The sequence below is a fragment of the Rhodamnia argentea genome, chromosome 2, assembly GCF_020921035.1.
Source record: "Rhodamnia argentea isolate NSW1041297 chromosome 2, ASM2092103v1, whole genome shotgun sequence".
Classification (NCBI taxonomy): Eukaryota; Viridiplantae; Streptophyta; class Magnoliopsida; order Myrtales; family Myrtaceae; genus Rhodamnia; species Rhodamnia argentea.
In genome coordinates this window covers 21,474,325-21,491,311 of record NC_063151.1, presented here as the reverse complement: position 1 = coordinate 21,491,311, position 16,987 = coordinate 21,474,325, and the positions used below count along the sequence as shown (strand labels likewise).

At 40.1% G+C, this 16,987-nt stretch overlaps 2 protein-coding genes across 4 annotated transcripts; both read left to right on the top strand.

Annotated features, from left to right (window-relative positions):
* The first annotated feature begins 6,468 nt into the window (after positions 1-6,468).
* On the top strand, positions 6,469-10,354 carry LOC115751450 (auxin response factor 17). 2 transcript variants are annotated; one of them, XR_004016625.2, is made up of 3 exons: positions 6,470-7,746; positions 8,596-9,339; positions 10,113-10,354. XR_004016625.2 is itself a non-coding variant. In XM_030689363.2 (2 exons), exons 1-2 carry the CDS (start codon positions 6,673-6,675, stop codon positions 9,253-9,255), a joined length of 1,734 nt encoding a protein of 577 aa, XP_030545223.1. In that variant the 5' UTR covers positions 6,469-6,672; the 3' UTR covers positions 9,256-10,354. The 2 variants fall into 2 exon arrangements, 1 of the variants encoding a protein (XP_030545223.1); XM_030689363.2 differs by having other exon boundaries at positions 6,469-7,746; positions 8,596-10,354.
* A 1,453-nt stretch (positions 10,355-11,807) lies between these two features.
* LOC115751470 (uncharacterized protein At4g37920) lies at positions 11,808-16,634 on the top strand. Of its 2 annotated transcripts, none has more exons than XM_030689390.2 (6): positions 11,808-12,143; positions 13,517-13,921; positions 14,372-14,540; positions 14,878-15,122; positions 15,746-15,933; positions 16,212-16,634. In XM_030689390.2, the coding sequence occupies exons 1-6, from the start codon at positions 11,889-11,891 to the stop codon at positions 16,369-16,371; spliced, it is 1,422 nt and encodes a 473-aa protein (XP_030545250.1). In that variant the 5' UTR covers positions 11,808-11,888; the 3' UTR covers positions 16,372-16,634. The 2 variants fall into 2 exon arrangements, with proteins under 2 accessions (XP_030545250.1, XP_048130847.1); XM_048274890.1 differs by having other exon boundaries at positions 12,009-12,139; positions 13,524-13,921.
* Positions 16,635-16,987: the final 353 nt, after the last annotated feature.

The following is a 16,987-nucleotide window of genomic DNA, read 5'->3' as shown; positions in this document are numbered from 1 at the left end:
CTTCCTAGTGTCTTCAAGAATTCTGCTTGATAGAAATGCGCTCAGGTTTATTTCTAAGTTAGCTGTAGGCTGTAGTATCTCATGGCATTTGTCTTCTCAGCTTTATTTTGTATCAGAGACGTTGCTGGAACTTGTGCAACAAAGTCTCGGCTTTACTACGCGAATAATCTTGTCTATCATCAGGTTGCGGGGGCCTCGATTTGTTTGATGTGCTTGGAATTTGCTTACTTTTCTAAAATTGCAAAGCAGGCGTAATTTTCCTAATATCATTGGTCTTCCCTTTTTCTTTGCTTTTTTCAGTTTCTCAGTTCTCATTTGGTTCCTTCCTTTTGATCCACTCTTCTTCCCATCAAATCATTAAGGACATCATTGAGGACGATCGGAAGATCTTACGACTCGATCTAATTGCGATGACATGTGATTGCTTATGTGCATTATTACGCTTTCTTAGTCAAGTATGGAAGCAGATCAGCGCCATTATCACGTCCTATACCGAAGTATCACTTGTCTATTCCCAAATCATGTACCGACGCATTTCCCTGAGAAATTTGCAGGACAAGTCTAGGTATTCTTGAGTTGTGTTGAGCCTTGCTAATGTGGAGTAGATTATTCAGAAAAACAAAATCCCAGTTAGGATTGTGGCGTAGATTATTCCGGAATGCTTCGGCGATTTGACATTCGAATGGGCGAAAGTGGGTTTTCAACTGGAAAGGTAAGACAAGAATATCGAGTCTGTTCATTTTCTGGGCCAAGCATTTCAAAATACTTTTACATCTACAACATCTAGCCAAAATATTATCTCCCTACATTTCTTTTGCTTGAAATCCTAATAATGAAGTGATATCTTCCTAAACCATTTCATCTATAATTCGAAAGTATAGCTTCATATATCTGCAAGTAAGTTGAAAGCAATCCATGATGGGTTAACTGGTTCGAAAATGGTGGGAAGATGTTGAACTTCGAAGACGCGTCTCTGGTGCCACTTGTTGAGTTCGATAAACACTTATCTTTTATTATTATAAAAATCTCAAACTGATATACCTATGATACTCCAAACTAATTGTTTGATCACACAAAGCTCCAAATCGATATATATATGATAAATTTTTCTCAAACTATTTTTTTATCATAAAAAGCCTCAAATTGGTACACCTATGACAAATTTACCCCAAACTATTTTTTTTACTACAAAAAAATCTAAACCGGTACACTTATAACAAATTTACCTTTCGTTAGTTGCCATTAAATTGAGTTTATACCACGAAAATTTCTAAACTAATGCATCCGTGACAAATTGAAAGTAAAAATCCTAAACTTGTACATCCGTCAACTGTCACGTGCTATTTAACTCAGCAATTCGACTATAAAATTCATTGAAAACAAACAGAGGGTGAATTTGTCACAAGTTTACTGGTTTGAGATTTTTTATGGCAAAAAAATTAGCTTAGGTGTATCAATTTGAGATTTTTGTGGTCTAGAAAATAATTTTGGGTGAATTTGTAACACATGTATCAATTTGAGTTTTTTTATAGTACTAATTTTCAATTTTTTTTTTGCTTTTCCACTTTTGTGATTGGGTTTGTTTCGAATTAATCGACTCCTCAGTCATTCATTTTGAATGAGATTTTTTTATTTATTTTTCTTGTTGCCATTTATCATTTTCGGAAAAAACGATAAAAGTCAGTGACAAACACACCACAACATTAAAAAAAAAAAAAAATCCTGCAATCGAAGATAGTCGTTGTCTGCACGCAACCAATCCCCGATAGTAGCTCCACCCCAACTTATTCCAACCCCTCTTTTCTAGAAATTCGCTCTAACAAACCACCCCAATTTATTTTTATTTTTCATTTTCTTCATTTTCTTTTCCACGTCACAAATTCTCGATCGCATCTTTATCTTTATACTTCGTCTTTTTTCCAACTCTTATTTCGAAAGAAGAGAGCAAAAAAAAAAAAAAAATCACGAGAAATGACGACACGCGTACCCCGCTCCTTCGCGGGGTAACAAAAGACGGATGCTAATTCTACTTTTCTCTCCACACTCTTTTCTCTACACTCCACGCCACTCGCAAATGCTCGCATGAATCCGGCAGATTTTCGCGGCTACAACAATATAAGCATCCAAGAGCCGCAAGCATATCAATTCGAAATTTTTCGTGATATTAACCCCGTACGGAACACCAACCAGATACTATTTTATATGACACTCAATGCCACTCGCAACGCGGAACAAATGAGAGAGGGGCTGGTCTTATCTTAATGCTTAGTGCTGACTCGGTAGAGGAAAGTCTCCTCCCCACACGCCCTTCTACGTTTGTTTTTTCCAAGGCAAGTTGCCAACTTGCTCAAGCTGGCAGATTTTTCTATGCCTTCTAAGGGAAAAAAAAAAAAATCTAGAGGGGGCAAGGAACATTCTGGACGAAATGAGAGAGGGAGAGTCGGCGGTCGTCTTGTCGGCAGAAGGCGGTCATCTCACCTTTTTCTTGTCATTCATCGAAACATCCCAATCGACCAAAGTCCGTAATTATTTCACCCAGTCGTCTTCTAGTCGCGTGTGTATCGGTAGGTCCCCGAGAGATTACACAATCCAGAAAGACCGTTCGCCTCGTGATCGTGGTTATTTTAATGAGGGCGCTAACCATCTCTCATCTTCAAATCGAATTCCTATAGTTTCGTCCGTTTGTGCCTCGGCAAATGTACAGTTTTTTTTTTATAATTTTCTTCACAGGGAAATGCACGGTTTGAAATACATTTTTCCTAACAAATAATCACGTCTATCGCTCGAAATAACCGGCCAATGAAAAGAATCTCCATCGTCTACAATAATTTACGTCTAAACAATTTCGTGGGCAATGGAAATATCTTTCGTTCATTCTTTTTTTTACGAATGAATTGACACGACAGTCAATCATTTTGAACGAGACTTTTTTTTAATTTATTTTTTCGTGTTGCCACTTATTATTTTCGGAAAATTGATGAAAGTCGGTGATAGACGGACCACTAAACAGAAAAAAACACCAAAACGAAGACGGTCGTTGTCTGCACTCAACCGATCCCGACACTAGCTCCACTCCAACCTGTTCCAACCCCTCTTTTCTAGGAATTCGCTCTAACAAACTCCCTATATTTTTTTTTCCTTTTTCATTTTCTTTATTTTCTTTTCCACGTCACAAATTCTCCGTCGCATCTTTCCTTTAATTTGTCTTTCTTCCGAACTCTTATTTCAGAAAAAAGAGAGTGAAAAAAAAATAATAATCGCGAGAAACGACGACGCTTTCCATGGACAACTCGACAAGGCGCGACTTGAGGAGGCACCGATCGTCCGACGTCGCTGGTTCGCCGATCGACGATCCGATTCAAAGGGGCACATTCTCGTCGTTTCCGTACGGTTTCAGCATGTTTTCTCGGGGTGGTTTCATGCTCAAGGGAAAATCATTGCAGATATTATCGGCTTTTGGAGAAGATATTACGAGAAAATTTAATGGCGCGACAGGTCAAGTGGTATTAGACTATTAGTTCGCATGCTTTAAAAACAAAAAAAAAAAAATTTAGGTTCTTCGAACAGGTAAAATTCGAATTTTAAATCCGAAAAATTAGATATCATACACAAAGATATTCGAAAAATGTCTATTATAACACATTTATCTTAATTTTTTTTTTGAAATCAAAAACCTTAAATCATGCTCATTATGACAATTTACTCTTAAGCTTTTTCTTGTAATATTGAACACCCAAAATTTGTATCGATGTGATCCATTTATCATTCGTTAAAGTTTTTTTTTTTCCCGAAATTCGTTAAAGTTTTGTCAGATGATATTCCAGCGAAAACGACGGTTATTCTCATTTTACTTTAGAAACACGTTGGCGCTATGCCAACGTCATTTGCCTTTTCGTCGTTCGTGTAGATTGATTTGTAACGATCCTCGTTGACGGAATTTTGACAGAAGATAAATATATCGGGTTTGAAAGTTTTAGTGTCAAAACTTTTTTATTTTTAAGATAAATATGTTACGGGGGTTATATTTGGAGATTCTTGACGGTTTAACAAGCACCCCGCCTTTGATAAATTGTGCAAAGCAGTGTTGATATTTATTATTTACTATAAAATCCTCAAAGAGGGAAATTGGGGTTGTAAATCAAGTTTCTCGGCTCTCCAGCACGCGCCCTCATGCGCGTGGCGCTGGCAAGAAATCCTTCCCATAATCGCCCGATTGATCTAGAGACTAGAGACTAGAGGTAGCTTTCGACCAAAAAAAAAAAAAAATTTTCTGGAGGTAGCTATAAAGGTCTAAAATCTTATTTGATTTATATTTAACGGTAGTTGATCATAAATGAGTGTTTCTTTTTTGTCGAATGTCATAAATGGATAGTTAAAAACAAACTAAATTGATCATAAATAGATTATTCAAAAACTTAATAGGTTCTAAATAAATTATAAGTGGGTCGGTTAAGATAACTATCTCAAGTGAGTCGTAAATAAAAATTTATTTTTTAAATAATTTATTATTTTATTTATTTTATACATCCTTTTTCTTTCTTCTTTTTTCCCCCTACCTCCATCGCGAGTGGCTGGTAGCGACCACCGGAGAGCCTCGAGTTCACCGGCCTTGAGCGAGCTCGTGCTCGCCACACACCCGGTTGCTAAGATGCTTGCTTTTGCCGTGGCCCGATGACCGACTAGCGAGGGATGAAGAACGAAAAAAAAAAAAATAGAAAATAAAATAAAAAAGTAAGAAATTCTGTTTTTGTTAAAATTATAAAATTTGCCCGCAATACATTAGTAATATATTTTCTAAGAATTTATAAGAAGTAAATTTTCCAAAATTGGATTAAATATAAAATTAATTTGATAATTTTTTTCGCCGATCTTGCCGCAGGTGCAACGACCGGCGACCCTCACCGGTCATAGAATTAAAAAAATAAAAAAAAAATCAGATTTTTTTAAAACTATAAAATTTTACTTTTAGCAATACATATGTGTATATATCTTGGAAAATGTATAAAAAAATAAATTTCTATAGACTGAATTTTAATATTGAAGCGATTTAACAATACGAATCGGGTCGCTAAATTTGTATAGCATGAAATAGATCAAAATAAGTTAAATGAGTCAATATGATTTGGCCGATTTCAATTCGATCCGCCCATTTAACGGCTCTAGATCGGTTTGACTCCCAGGGGCGATTGGGTCATTTCGCGGGTGTTCCCTGGGAGGTAGGCAGTCAGAATCTGACTTTGCCCTGGGCCTGGGGGGGCAGTTATGATTTTGGCATAGTGCGAACAGTGCAGTGCCTGCCACGGATCCGTCATGTCTCCTCCTCTCTCTCCTGCTTCTAAAAGAAAGTAACTATCATTAATCAACGATTAATTAGGAAAAAAAGAACAATTGGTATAGTTAATTATGCTAGCATATTGAATATGTAGTATTTATCTCACATGTGAAAATGTAGATAATCTGGGTGATTCAAATAAACATTTACTGAGAGTATAGTTTGAATGTAGCTGAGGAGATTTTTTATTTTTATTTTTTTTGTGATTAGACCCGGAGAGATTTGAATGGATAACATTTGATTTCCTAACAAGTTCAAATTCTAAATTTTAGCACATCTGTTCGTTAGTTACTGCACGGGTTTCTTTGCAGTTTTGCTAGATCCATGCTTTGTTCGGATTTTAATGGTGGTTTAGATAATCCAAGACATGAATTTTTTACCTATTGGCTTTAATTGATCGATGCATATGTGGTTTAACTTTGATCGTATTGGGTAACCGATGAACGGATTGTTCGGCACGTGTGACCTCGGTCACATAAATCTCCGGACATTCTCGATTGCTGGAGTTCTAGATGTAATCGATCTCCGACAATAAGGAAACACATTCCTACGTAAGTACACTTGATTTTCTCCAATCATTTGTTGGGTTTACCGTTCCTTGTCATGACACTGTTGAATTCATAAAAAGGAACGCTTTATTCGGATGTGTCTGTACCCAAATCCAAAAAAGAAAAACGACAAATGTGCTATAAAACGTTAGAGTTTTATCCGTATAACTTTATTAAGACCAACTAGTAAATCGAAAAAATAGCGAAAATATCTTCTTGTTGTGAAAACTCGGGAAATAAAAAAAATATCCAAGAAAAATCTTAGTTATTTGACATTACACAATCGGATAAGGTTTTTTTTTTTTTTTAAATTGCAAATGACATGTCATAAATCTTGAACGGATATGAATGTTAAAGAGAAGGCTTGAACGAACGAAAGTAAGTAAGAAGGATTAGCTTTTAGCGAGCGAAATTCGAGGGGGAGTTGCATCACACGCGCCGTAACCCGGGAAGTAGTCCTCCCCTGCACTATCAGATTCTGACGGGAGGGAAGTTATGCTGTCAGTGGCAAATGATGTAATTTCTGGGGGAATTGGAGGGTACCTATCTGGCCCACTTCGCTTTGCCTGTCCTCCGCCCCCCATACGTCTCTCTCTCTCTTTCTATTCCTCTCTTTTCTGTTTCTCTCACTAAACCGAGCAGTGTCCGATTGAGCTCGAATAGGGAGAGAGAGAGAGAGAGAGAGAGAGAGAGAGCTTCGAATTCGAAACTTCTCTCTTACATGTCAAGGCAAAACCCTCGGCCCTCGCCCTCGCCTCTCCGAATCCTCCTCGCTCTCCGCTGAAACCCTAGATGTCTTCTTCCTCTTCGTCGTCTTCTGCTGCCACTGGTGCTCCCGCGCGAGAGCTCCGCTCGGTGGACCCTAGCATCTGGCGCGCGTGCGCCGGCGCGTGCGTCCAGATCCCCTCCGTCCACTCTAGGGTTTACTACTTCCCCCAGGGCCACCTCGAGCATTCGCCGGCCCAATCCCCGCCTATCCTCTCCCCTCTCGCCATCTCGAGGACCTTCGTGCCGTGCCTCGTTGGGGCGGTCCACTACTTCGCCGACCCTCTCACCGATGAAGTCACCGCCAAGTTCCTCCTCCGGCCTGTGGTGAACCCTAGCGCTCCTCTGCAGCCGGAGAACCTGGCTTCTGCTGGCAATGAGCCGGAGGAGAAGATTGTGTCCTTCGCCAAGACGCTGACGCCGTCGGATGCGAACAACGGGGGAGGCTTTTCGGTCCCCAGGTTCTGTGCGGATACGATATTTCCTCCGTTGAATTTCAACGTGGATCCCCCGGTGCAGCAGCTATCGGTGAGGGACGTCCACGGCTGCGTGTGGAACTTCCGGCACATCTACAGGGGCACACCGCGGCGGCATTTGCTGACCACCGGGTGGAGCAAGTTCGTCAACAATAAGAAACTCGTGGCCGGCGATTCGGTGGTGTTCATGAAGAACTCGAAGGGAGAAATGTTCGTTGGGATACGGAGGGCGGTGAGGAACACCGGCGTGGAATGCGCCAGGTGGAGGGAGCAGATTGGTGGTGGAAGGCTGAAGGTAGAGGAAGAGAGTGCTCCGAGAGATGGATTCTCAAGGAATGGCCGAGGGAGGGTGTCGATGGAGGTGGTGGTGAATGCAGTTGAGACGGCGGCTCGGGGACTGCCATTTGAGGTGGTTTATTATCCGAGGACAGAGTGCTCGGACTTTGTTGTGAAGGCAGAGAGGGTGGAGGAGGCGCTGAAGTCACTTTGGACGGCTGGGATGAGAATTAAGATGGCAGTAGAGGCCGAGGACTGCTCTAGGATGACGTGGCACCACGGGGTGGTTTCCTCCGTCGGTGTTAATGAGAATGGGCTGTGGCGGGGTTCGCCATGGCGAATGCTTCAGGTGTGTATGTATGGTCAACCCCGTTGTTTTTATGTACTCTTCGGTATCACCTGTTCTTTCAGGCCATTTGTCCGCATGACCTGCCTTGCTTTTGAGTTGTGCCGTGATATGCCTTAAAATTGGTAAGGCATTTAATGTACACATCTGAACTTCTCATTAAAACATGATGTGTTAACTTTTGAGATTGGAACGCATTAAAACATGATGTGTTATGTTTTAGATTGGAATGCTACGACTTTAAGGTTCTGGAAATTGGTCTTTTATAGTCATGGGCTTGCCTTCTTTGAACTCCAGACTCTTCTGTATCTACTTAATTAGGGTCATCCTTGATTCTGCATTATCTTCTGCTACCAAATCACAACAGCCGTACTCTGTAGATTTTTTCCCCATAAAACATGTTGAAATAGGTATGTTCTGTTAAAGTAGTATGATAGTTTAATTGCTAGCGTTGCCTTGAATGGGCTATGGTATGATTAGTGGTTTTTTATGTTATATCTCTGCTTTGATGGTAGTATTGGATCTTCTTTGAAACTGGTCAGACCACTGAAACTACTTCTCACTGAGTTGCATATCTGGTTTGGCCTGTCTCTAGTTTGTCTTAAATCGCGCAGATATTGACAACACAAACTAAAATGAATATGGGGTCAAGCTTTCGGTCCTTTGCATGCGGAAATGTAGTTAGTATTAGTGTCATTGGTTAATAAAGCTCTGTAGTGGTTTCTTCGCTATTGCTGACGAGCATCATAGCAGAAAAAGTAGCACTAGACACAAGTGCTATTCTTATTCAACAAACTATGGGGGTACTATCCAGAAAAGAAGTCTGTAAAGTTACCGATTATTCTGTTACAGGTTACATGGGATGAACCTGAAGCTATGCAGGACAAGAGGTCTGTGAGCCCTTGGCAGGTCGAATCCATTGGACCTGGATCGCCCCTTGATTCTGTGTATCCTCCAGTTAAGAAATTGAGAGTTCCTCTCAGATCTGCTTTGGGAACTGAAGGAGAAACCAGTCACTTTTTCGATATGGCTGGATTTACTAATTCTATGGTGCCCTACAGTTCACCATTTTTCAACTATAACACTCCCATTGGCATACAGGGAGCCAGGCAAGATGCGTCTAGAGCATTTAGTTTAGTGAACTACGTGGATGAAAATGCCCCTATGTACACCTGTAATATCTTTGGCGACAATATGGTGCCAAAGCCAAAAGCTATCTGCACTGATCTCAATATTGGTAGTTCAGCCTCTGAAACCTTATCAACTGATAGCCCGAGTAGTGGGCATTCCTTTGGCCTAGAAATTTCTGGAAATCAACTCTGCAATACTTCAAAGATTGGCGGTGTTTCTTCAATCCAGCTATTTGGTAAGACTATTCATGCAAAGAATCCTGCCGATAGCAATTTAAACAGTGTTGTTAGCCCACCGGATGATGGCTCCAAAAGGCCTGGTGAAGCTGGATATGTGAGCATACCACCGGATCTTTCTTTGACCTGCCTGAAGGCACGGTGACCAGTGTCAGAGCCTCAGTTGTTAAAACTTTTCTTCTGTGAGTGTGAGGTTCAGGCTATGGCTTGCAGATATGTAGGTGTACAGGTATGTTCTCTCCAATATATACACCCTTCTTATTTCATTCAGCAACTGAGAAATTTATGTGGCTGAATGATTGATATGGCACCCCCGCTGATTGTTAAAAGATTTAGAGTTCTTATATTAATTTTCCCAATATCTTAAGAGGAGATTGGAAATGAACTGGAAGTTTGGCTAGAGCTGGTAGCTATTTTCTTTTTAGGCAGCAAAGTTCACTTTGGCCACCTGTACTATTCTACATCTGATGAGTTAAGAATGTGTATCCTCTTAACCAATTGCAATGGCGCTCTGGATGCCACATTTAAACAAGTACCTATTTTCTGTTTATTGGTGATTATTCCTTCATGTTTACACCCTAGATGTCATTTTGCACAAAGCCCACGGCGAACTATCACTGTGAAATTACCGGAACTGCACTGTGGACAAGATTCTCCATTGAAATGAACGTAGACGACAAGAATGACATATTGGCTTCTTATTCTGTAGCTTGGTATCGGCAATAAGCTAAAGATGAAATAAAGAAAATCTGGAGCCTGGGGTCATGTTTATCAGTGCGACTAGTGTACAAGCAACTGAATAGGCAGCAGCATCGAATTTATTCAAAGTGTGTAGGTTTTTGACCTCGTGCATACGCCTTTTATTTTGTGTGGGAAAACGGTTGTTGAACTAACAATTTCAGGTGATAGGCCTCGTATATTGCTTTGTGTCATCATTGTGAGTTTACAGTTGATCATCTCCACTTCATTCAAGTTTCTGTGACTCCTTTTGCTTTTTGGCAGGTGGATCTTTTTTCAGGAACTTGACTCGACCAACGAGTTTTGTCACGGGGAAGCAGAAGCCCATCCTCTTGCTTTAGGTAGTGAAAAAACTCCATGGCACTCTCATCCGATGAGTGCAAAGTATTAGTGTAAAGCCCAGTGTGGTAGTGTCGGTTTTCAGACATTTTAGAAGTGCTGATAGACTGATGTTTGATGTTTTCCAATCAACTGTTCAAAGCTGCCATTTGCATTGTTTGCTACTATAATCTCCTTTTTGCTGTGTTCTTTACAGTAGTTGTCGAGCATGGATTTGCAAACTGAGGCATTTCTATGGTCTCTCAATCGACGGGTATGTGTTCATTTGGGTACTAAACCTTATGTTGGAATACCATAAGAATGAACTTGGGTACAATGCAGTGCAGCAGGGAATCGGTTCCTTGAGGATCTCTGCAAAGAAACCCCCTCCGGTTTTTTGTACGTGACTTTCCCAAGAAAAAGTAGATGTAGCTTGTTCTTCCGCTGTACTCATAAATTTCGATCTGCCGTCGGGGTAACTCGTGAAGAAAAAAATATTGCATAGACCTTGGGAGTTGAGAGGAAAAGAAAGATATCGTAAAAACTATTTATCATAAAGGTAAGGAAGAAAAAATAAAGATGAAACAAGGTGAAGCTGTCCTTACTCCTTCCTGGGATGGGCAAATTCCTCAAATGTTTATTTATTTATTTATTTAATTTTAACCGAGGTTTTCCATGTGCAACGGACTATTGTCCACTGGATGAAACAAGGTGGTGGGAGTTTTTGCCAATACCACTAGGTAAGTTTCTCAAGACGTGATCGTTGGGAGTCGAACCCGGGATCTTATTAGTTTAACTGTCTAAGGTTCGGGTGTCTCATCAACTTGTTCGACGCTTCATTGGCTGTTCGATAAAAGACATAAGATTAGAAGACTTTTCTAAAGTTGGTCTCATTACAAAATAGGCATTAAAGTTGATTAAAGATTCATTTGTTTCACGAAAAATGAATGATTCGAAAAATATTTTTTTTTTAAATGATCACTAGCATCTAATTAGTTAATAAGAAATTATTTTCATAATCGGTCACGATTTATGTAGGAATATAATCTTTTGCAAGCAATATCATCGATTATTTTTAGAAAAATATTTTAAAAAATATTTATGTTTTTGCAAAACAAACGCGCTTTAAGTTTACAATTCAGCCTCTTCGTTGGCAATAGCTTCTTGAAAATCTCTTAATTGAACTCTTTGAAAAGCACTTCTAAGAATTACTCTGTTTTTCTATCAACATAATAATTGAGTAAACCAGAGCTTGTCTTGAGAGTTCTTTTTATTAGAAGAAAAATCTATTTTCGCTCACGAATCAAATGTTTAGCCTATTTTCAATCCCCCCTGGAATCAATCGGCTGAAATTAGTGATTTGAAAATCGTATTCGAGACTGAACATGATTTCCGAGGAGTGCGCGACGAGCCGGTTCAAAAACCCAACCAGAGGCAGAGGCTAAACGATATAGCTAGTTATTAAAATTGATTCAACCGGCCGGTCCGATCCGGTGTCCGAAACGCTTCCTGAAGAACGAAGCGGTCCCATGGCTAACCAAAAGGATCGGGCCGGTTCTATAAGGCCGGTTCGGGTTTTGGGGCCTCCGGGTCCGGGCTATTTTTTGAGGCCTCTTCTCAGCTTTCCTTCCGCTGGCTTCCATTCCATTCAGCGACTGCTAGTACTAGTGCAGCTACGGAGCGTTTTTGCTCTTTGGGTTCGAAGCCTTTCGACAGCAAGCCATGGCGGCTTCCATCTCCGTCTCCAGCTACGGCAACTACGCTCTCTTCCTTCCTCTTCCTCACCTCTCTGCTTCGGTACCCTCCAAAGCTATGGATTCCGGCTCCCTCCGCACGTTCCGAGGCAGTTCAACCCTCGGCGGAGAGTGCGCGCGCGCGGGCTTTTCGTCTCCCAAGTTGCGCCCAATTCGAGCGAGCAAGAGCAGGCAGCGTGTCGGGTTTTCTCTCGCTTCTTCCCGCGACGCCCCGAAATCGTTCGTATGCTTCTTCTCTTTGCCCTGCTTTTTATGCGATGAGCTGTCAGCTCCAGTACATCTGAATTTATATCAGTTCTGTCGGTTGTTCTCCCTAAGCATTTGAATATCGGGTATGTGATGTTTTAAGTCTCAAGAAGTGTCGTAATGGTTCTATTAAACAAGACAGAGGTTCATAGAAGGACGACACTCTGTTCTTCGAAAGTGTTAGGGGTTATGGTATGGGATGTTGGGATGTCTAACCATTGTGCCTCGAAAATCATCAAAACTAGTGGGCGGTAGGTTTAGTTGGCCTCCTCCAGGTACAAGGCTTGAGTGTGGTGCAATAAGGATTTGCACTTCTGTTTTATTTGATCAATATATCAATGTTCAAGGCATGAGTTCTGAGAAGTTATATTCAACGCTGAAGCTGGTGCTTGTATGTTATGCTGCCATACTCATTTAAGATTAAAATGTAGTGGGGTAGTCCACATGATCACAATATGCTGCTCTGTTTTAGCTCTAGTTTGTGAAACATGCAGGAGTCAAACAAACTAAAAAATCAGAATAACGTTGTTCTAAATATTGAAAAACTTATAGTTGCTTCAAGATGGAATTGCCATCTCTTTAGAGGAACTTGATATGAAAAATGGTCTGTGCCTGTATGGTACTATAATTAATATGGAACTTTACTGTGGAGAATTTTCTCAAACTGGCCAATTCTTGGGATGGTTTCCTACATTCACAGCTCTTGTTTTGTTTTCTTCAATTTGATATATCTGTGGCGATCATTTGGAATGGCTATCAGTCTACCTATGAAACTAGCTGTCTTTACTTGTGTACTTCTGCTTCCAGTTTGACACTCGCACATCATTTGAGATGCCTCAAATTCTCAACTTTTGATGGAAAATTGCTTTTTAGATGTAGAGAAATTTATGGTTGTAGGAGGGAAGTGCTTCCCTCATGACTAATTTAATAGTTGTATCTTAAAGTGAGAGCATTTGAAGCGAAATAAAATTGCAATACTCCCAACATATAAAGTGCCACTTCTAAAGCGCAAAGCTCCCGTTTGAGTACAAAATCATTTTAAATCTCTTCATTTGTATCTTCTGTTGATGCGTGTCGTCACTTATGGCTAGCCAACAAACAACAGATGAAAGTTCTGCTTTCCCATCAACAACTGTTTTCCCATGATTAATTTCCTTGATAATGTAGTGAAAGCTTGAGTCACCTTCTTTGTCCTTTCTCTTTAATTCCTCATTGTTTTTCATTTTACATGTAACTTCCACTTGATTATCTGTGATGGTCTTCTTTTTGAAGTTGCAACAGAGATTCAGTTGCAGATAGAGAAAAAGGAAGAATTATTTACTATTTTGTGACTCAAATCTTTTGAAAAAGTTCTCAGGAAGCCAAATGCTAGCCAATCACGTCAGATGCCAGAACTTCTTCCTTGCTGCTATGACTGATGATACAACTGTTGTACCGGAAAGATCAACAGCGCATGATATGCCTGAATCTGAATGTAGTCACGATAACCCCCCAGCTACTGATGGAAATGAAAAAGATAAAAGTAGTGATCTGAGCCTGGATGAGGATAAAATGGTTCGCGTATGTGACAAGCTGATAGAGGTTTTCTTAGTTGATAAGCCCACTCCTACTGACTGGAGAAGATTATTAGCTTTTAGCAAGGAATGGAGCCATATCCGTCCTCATTTCTTCAGGCATTGTCAAGAGCGAGCTGATAACGAAGACAACCCGGGCATGAAACACAAGCTGCTTCGGCTTGGTCGGAAGCTCAAAGAGGTGGCGTTTGCAATTCATTCTCTGAATACTACATTGGATATGAGATTTTACTTATCAATAGGTTATACAGGTTCAGTATATTAACGATTTTGAAGGAATGAAAGGTAGCCTGCACCTGTATCCTTTGTATTGCAGCTTCAAATGTCATTCTGATGAATTGTTGCATCTCTTGATTACTTTGCTATGGTCCGTCTTTATAAATTATAGCCTTCTCTGAAAAAAATGTTATTACTTGTTTGTTTAGACTTCTCAAAAGTAAAAGGTAACTTTTTTGCTTTCTCGCCAAAATTTAGTATTATTCAAATTTTAAGAAATTATGAAGATCTTATATGTCAATCTCTTTGTCCCTATCATGCATTATGAAATTTCAGGTGCTTGAGATTAAAAGAAAAGTCAAAGTGTACTATTTCGGACTTTATTTGGTGGATTCCCTTTGGTTTTTTTCTGCAGGTAGATGAAGATGTGCAAAGGCACAACGAGCTTCTTGAATTGATAAAAAGTGCTCCATCAGAGATAAATGAGGTAGTTGCAAGACGCCGGAAAGATTTTACTAAAGAATTTTTCGTACATGTTCACACTGTAGCTGAATCCTACTATGACAACCCATCTGAGCAAAATGGTGAGACTTAGTATATTTTCTCTAACCTGCTTGTAATGGATTAATGTGGTGGATTGTAATCTCCCTTGCTCAATGTATACAATAAGAAGCAACAGCGGTCAGTTTCAGCGAACTGCCAACAGGGCAACCCTAATTTTATGCGTGCCAAGTTGTTTTCTGTGCTATTGTGATGCACCTACTGGTAGGCAAATCTAGTAATTGGTGTACACTGTGCTATGTAATAAAAGTATCTTCATGGTGACTTAATCATATGGAAATTTCATGATTTTAAGCCCTGGAGCAGACCTTTGTTCCACTTTGAGCATTGACAAGATCTCTTTTGATTTCTGTATCATAGCTGTTGCGAAGCTTGGGAACATGTGTTTGGCTGCGGTACAAGCTTATGATACTGCAACTGAAAGCATTGAAGCATTGAATACGGCAGAGTTGAAGTTTCAAGATATTATCAACTCTCCCTCGATAGATGCTGCTTGTAGAAAAATAGACAATCTAGCAGCCAAAAATGAACTTGATTCGGCATTGGTGTTGATGATTACAAAAGCATGGTCAGCAGCCAAGGAATCAAACATGATGAAAGATGAGGTACAACAGTTCTTAGTCTAACTTTTTTTTTTCTTTTGGGTCGATTATCTAACTTTTATTTACTGTCGCTTGATTGGGAATGCGTTTGTGTGTCAAAAGTGGCATTTAGGAGGAAGGGGTGATGAAAGGAAAATTGATTCTATGAACTAGGGGAGACCAGAGGATCTTTTCCATGATGAGTTCACTTATTGTAGTTCTTTTAATCTATGGTACTAGAACCTCATGGTAATTAGTAATACTAAATTCGACTATCTCAATCTCAATATAGCAGTTTTTTAGTTAACATTTCACGGTACTATGGTAATGGCAGTTTAAATTCTTGTTCATAGTGTTCTTTTACTATGCATTTTGATGGGTCAATGCGCTCCCCTTCTTTTTGGGGGAAAACCAGGGAAAGTCTCTCTTTGTTTTCCTGCTATATTTCACTGAATTTGTATATGCAAATGGGTGTCTCACAGTTGAATTTACTTCTTCATATTTTGCTATGGAATAAAGCTGCAGTCCCTCAGCTTCAAGTTTATGAAATGCTACCTCCAAATCCTGTCTCGTCGAATTGGGAATGAGTTTAGTGGAATTTTCTAAAATGCTTGTTTTAGTTGTTCATGGTTTCTTGTTCTTTCCAGGTCAAGGATATACTGTATCATTTGTATATGACTGCAAGAGGCAACCTTCAAAGACTGATGCCAAAAGAGATAAGGATACTGAAATATCTCCTTACCATTGAGGATCCTGAGGAGAAAGTTTCTGCCTTGAAAGATGCATTTACACCGGGAGAAGAACTTGAAGGGAATGATGTAGACTGCCTCTACACGTACGTACAGGAACAAGTCAGGAATTGCATGTTTGCCATTGCATTGCACGGGCATTGTGAGTTTCAAATAGGAAATGCGTTAGGCGGGAGTTTTATCTGATGTTAATATGACCTACAGAAACATCTAGAAAGAGGAGAGGGAACTATACAAAATAAATCATATGAGGAATGGACCATCGTAAACTCCTTGAGTGGCATTGTGTTGTGGCATATTCCAACTATTTGAAGTAGTTATTTTGCGTTAGATACGTCATAATTGTTTAATTTCCAATCTGCAGGACTCCAGAGAAGCTTCACACATGGATAAGGACGGTGATAGACGCATACCGTTTCAGTCGGGAAGGTACTCTTATAAAGGAAGCTAGGGAGTTGATGAACCCAAAAATCATTGAGAAGTTAGAGGAACTGAAGAAGCTAGTCGAAGTCCAGTACATGTGAATATCAACCTCGAGTCTTTCTGCAGATGCTGATGCAGCAGTGGCCGTTTTGGACCGAGGTTGCTTAGTTTCTCGGACTCTATAGTTTATCTTTTGAAATTTTTTTAGGGTTTACGAGGTGTCCCATTCCGAAAGAATCATGTCCACAAAGCATCGGGTGAGGGGATGCTGATAGGTTCAACATATTGTTCTATAATTTTGTCATATGCTGCGTACGTGGAAATGTATCTGTATCTATGCAGTCGGTCACTATGTAATTTGCAACCCCGGGGCGGGGGCGGTGGGTGGGGTTGGGGGGCGGGGAAGTGTTTGAAATTGTTCCCGCTTCACTCTCACCCATGGAGCATGATAGTTTGCTTCTCTATCTGGATCTTATTGCCCTTGAAGCGACAGAGATTTGAAGTGGCTAATATGAAGTTTATTCAGTCAACAAGGGGGTTTTTTTTTGGACCAACAGCAAGGGGGTTTAAGATGCATCGAATTTGCCGGTGATTTCTATCTAATAAACCGGAATAGATGGAACTCCGTATAAGTCCATTGTTTAGCACCTTCATTAGTTCGTCAGGTACTAGATGGCAGAAGCGCATGTATTGTATCGGGCCATCATAGCGGGAATG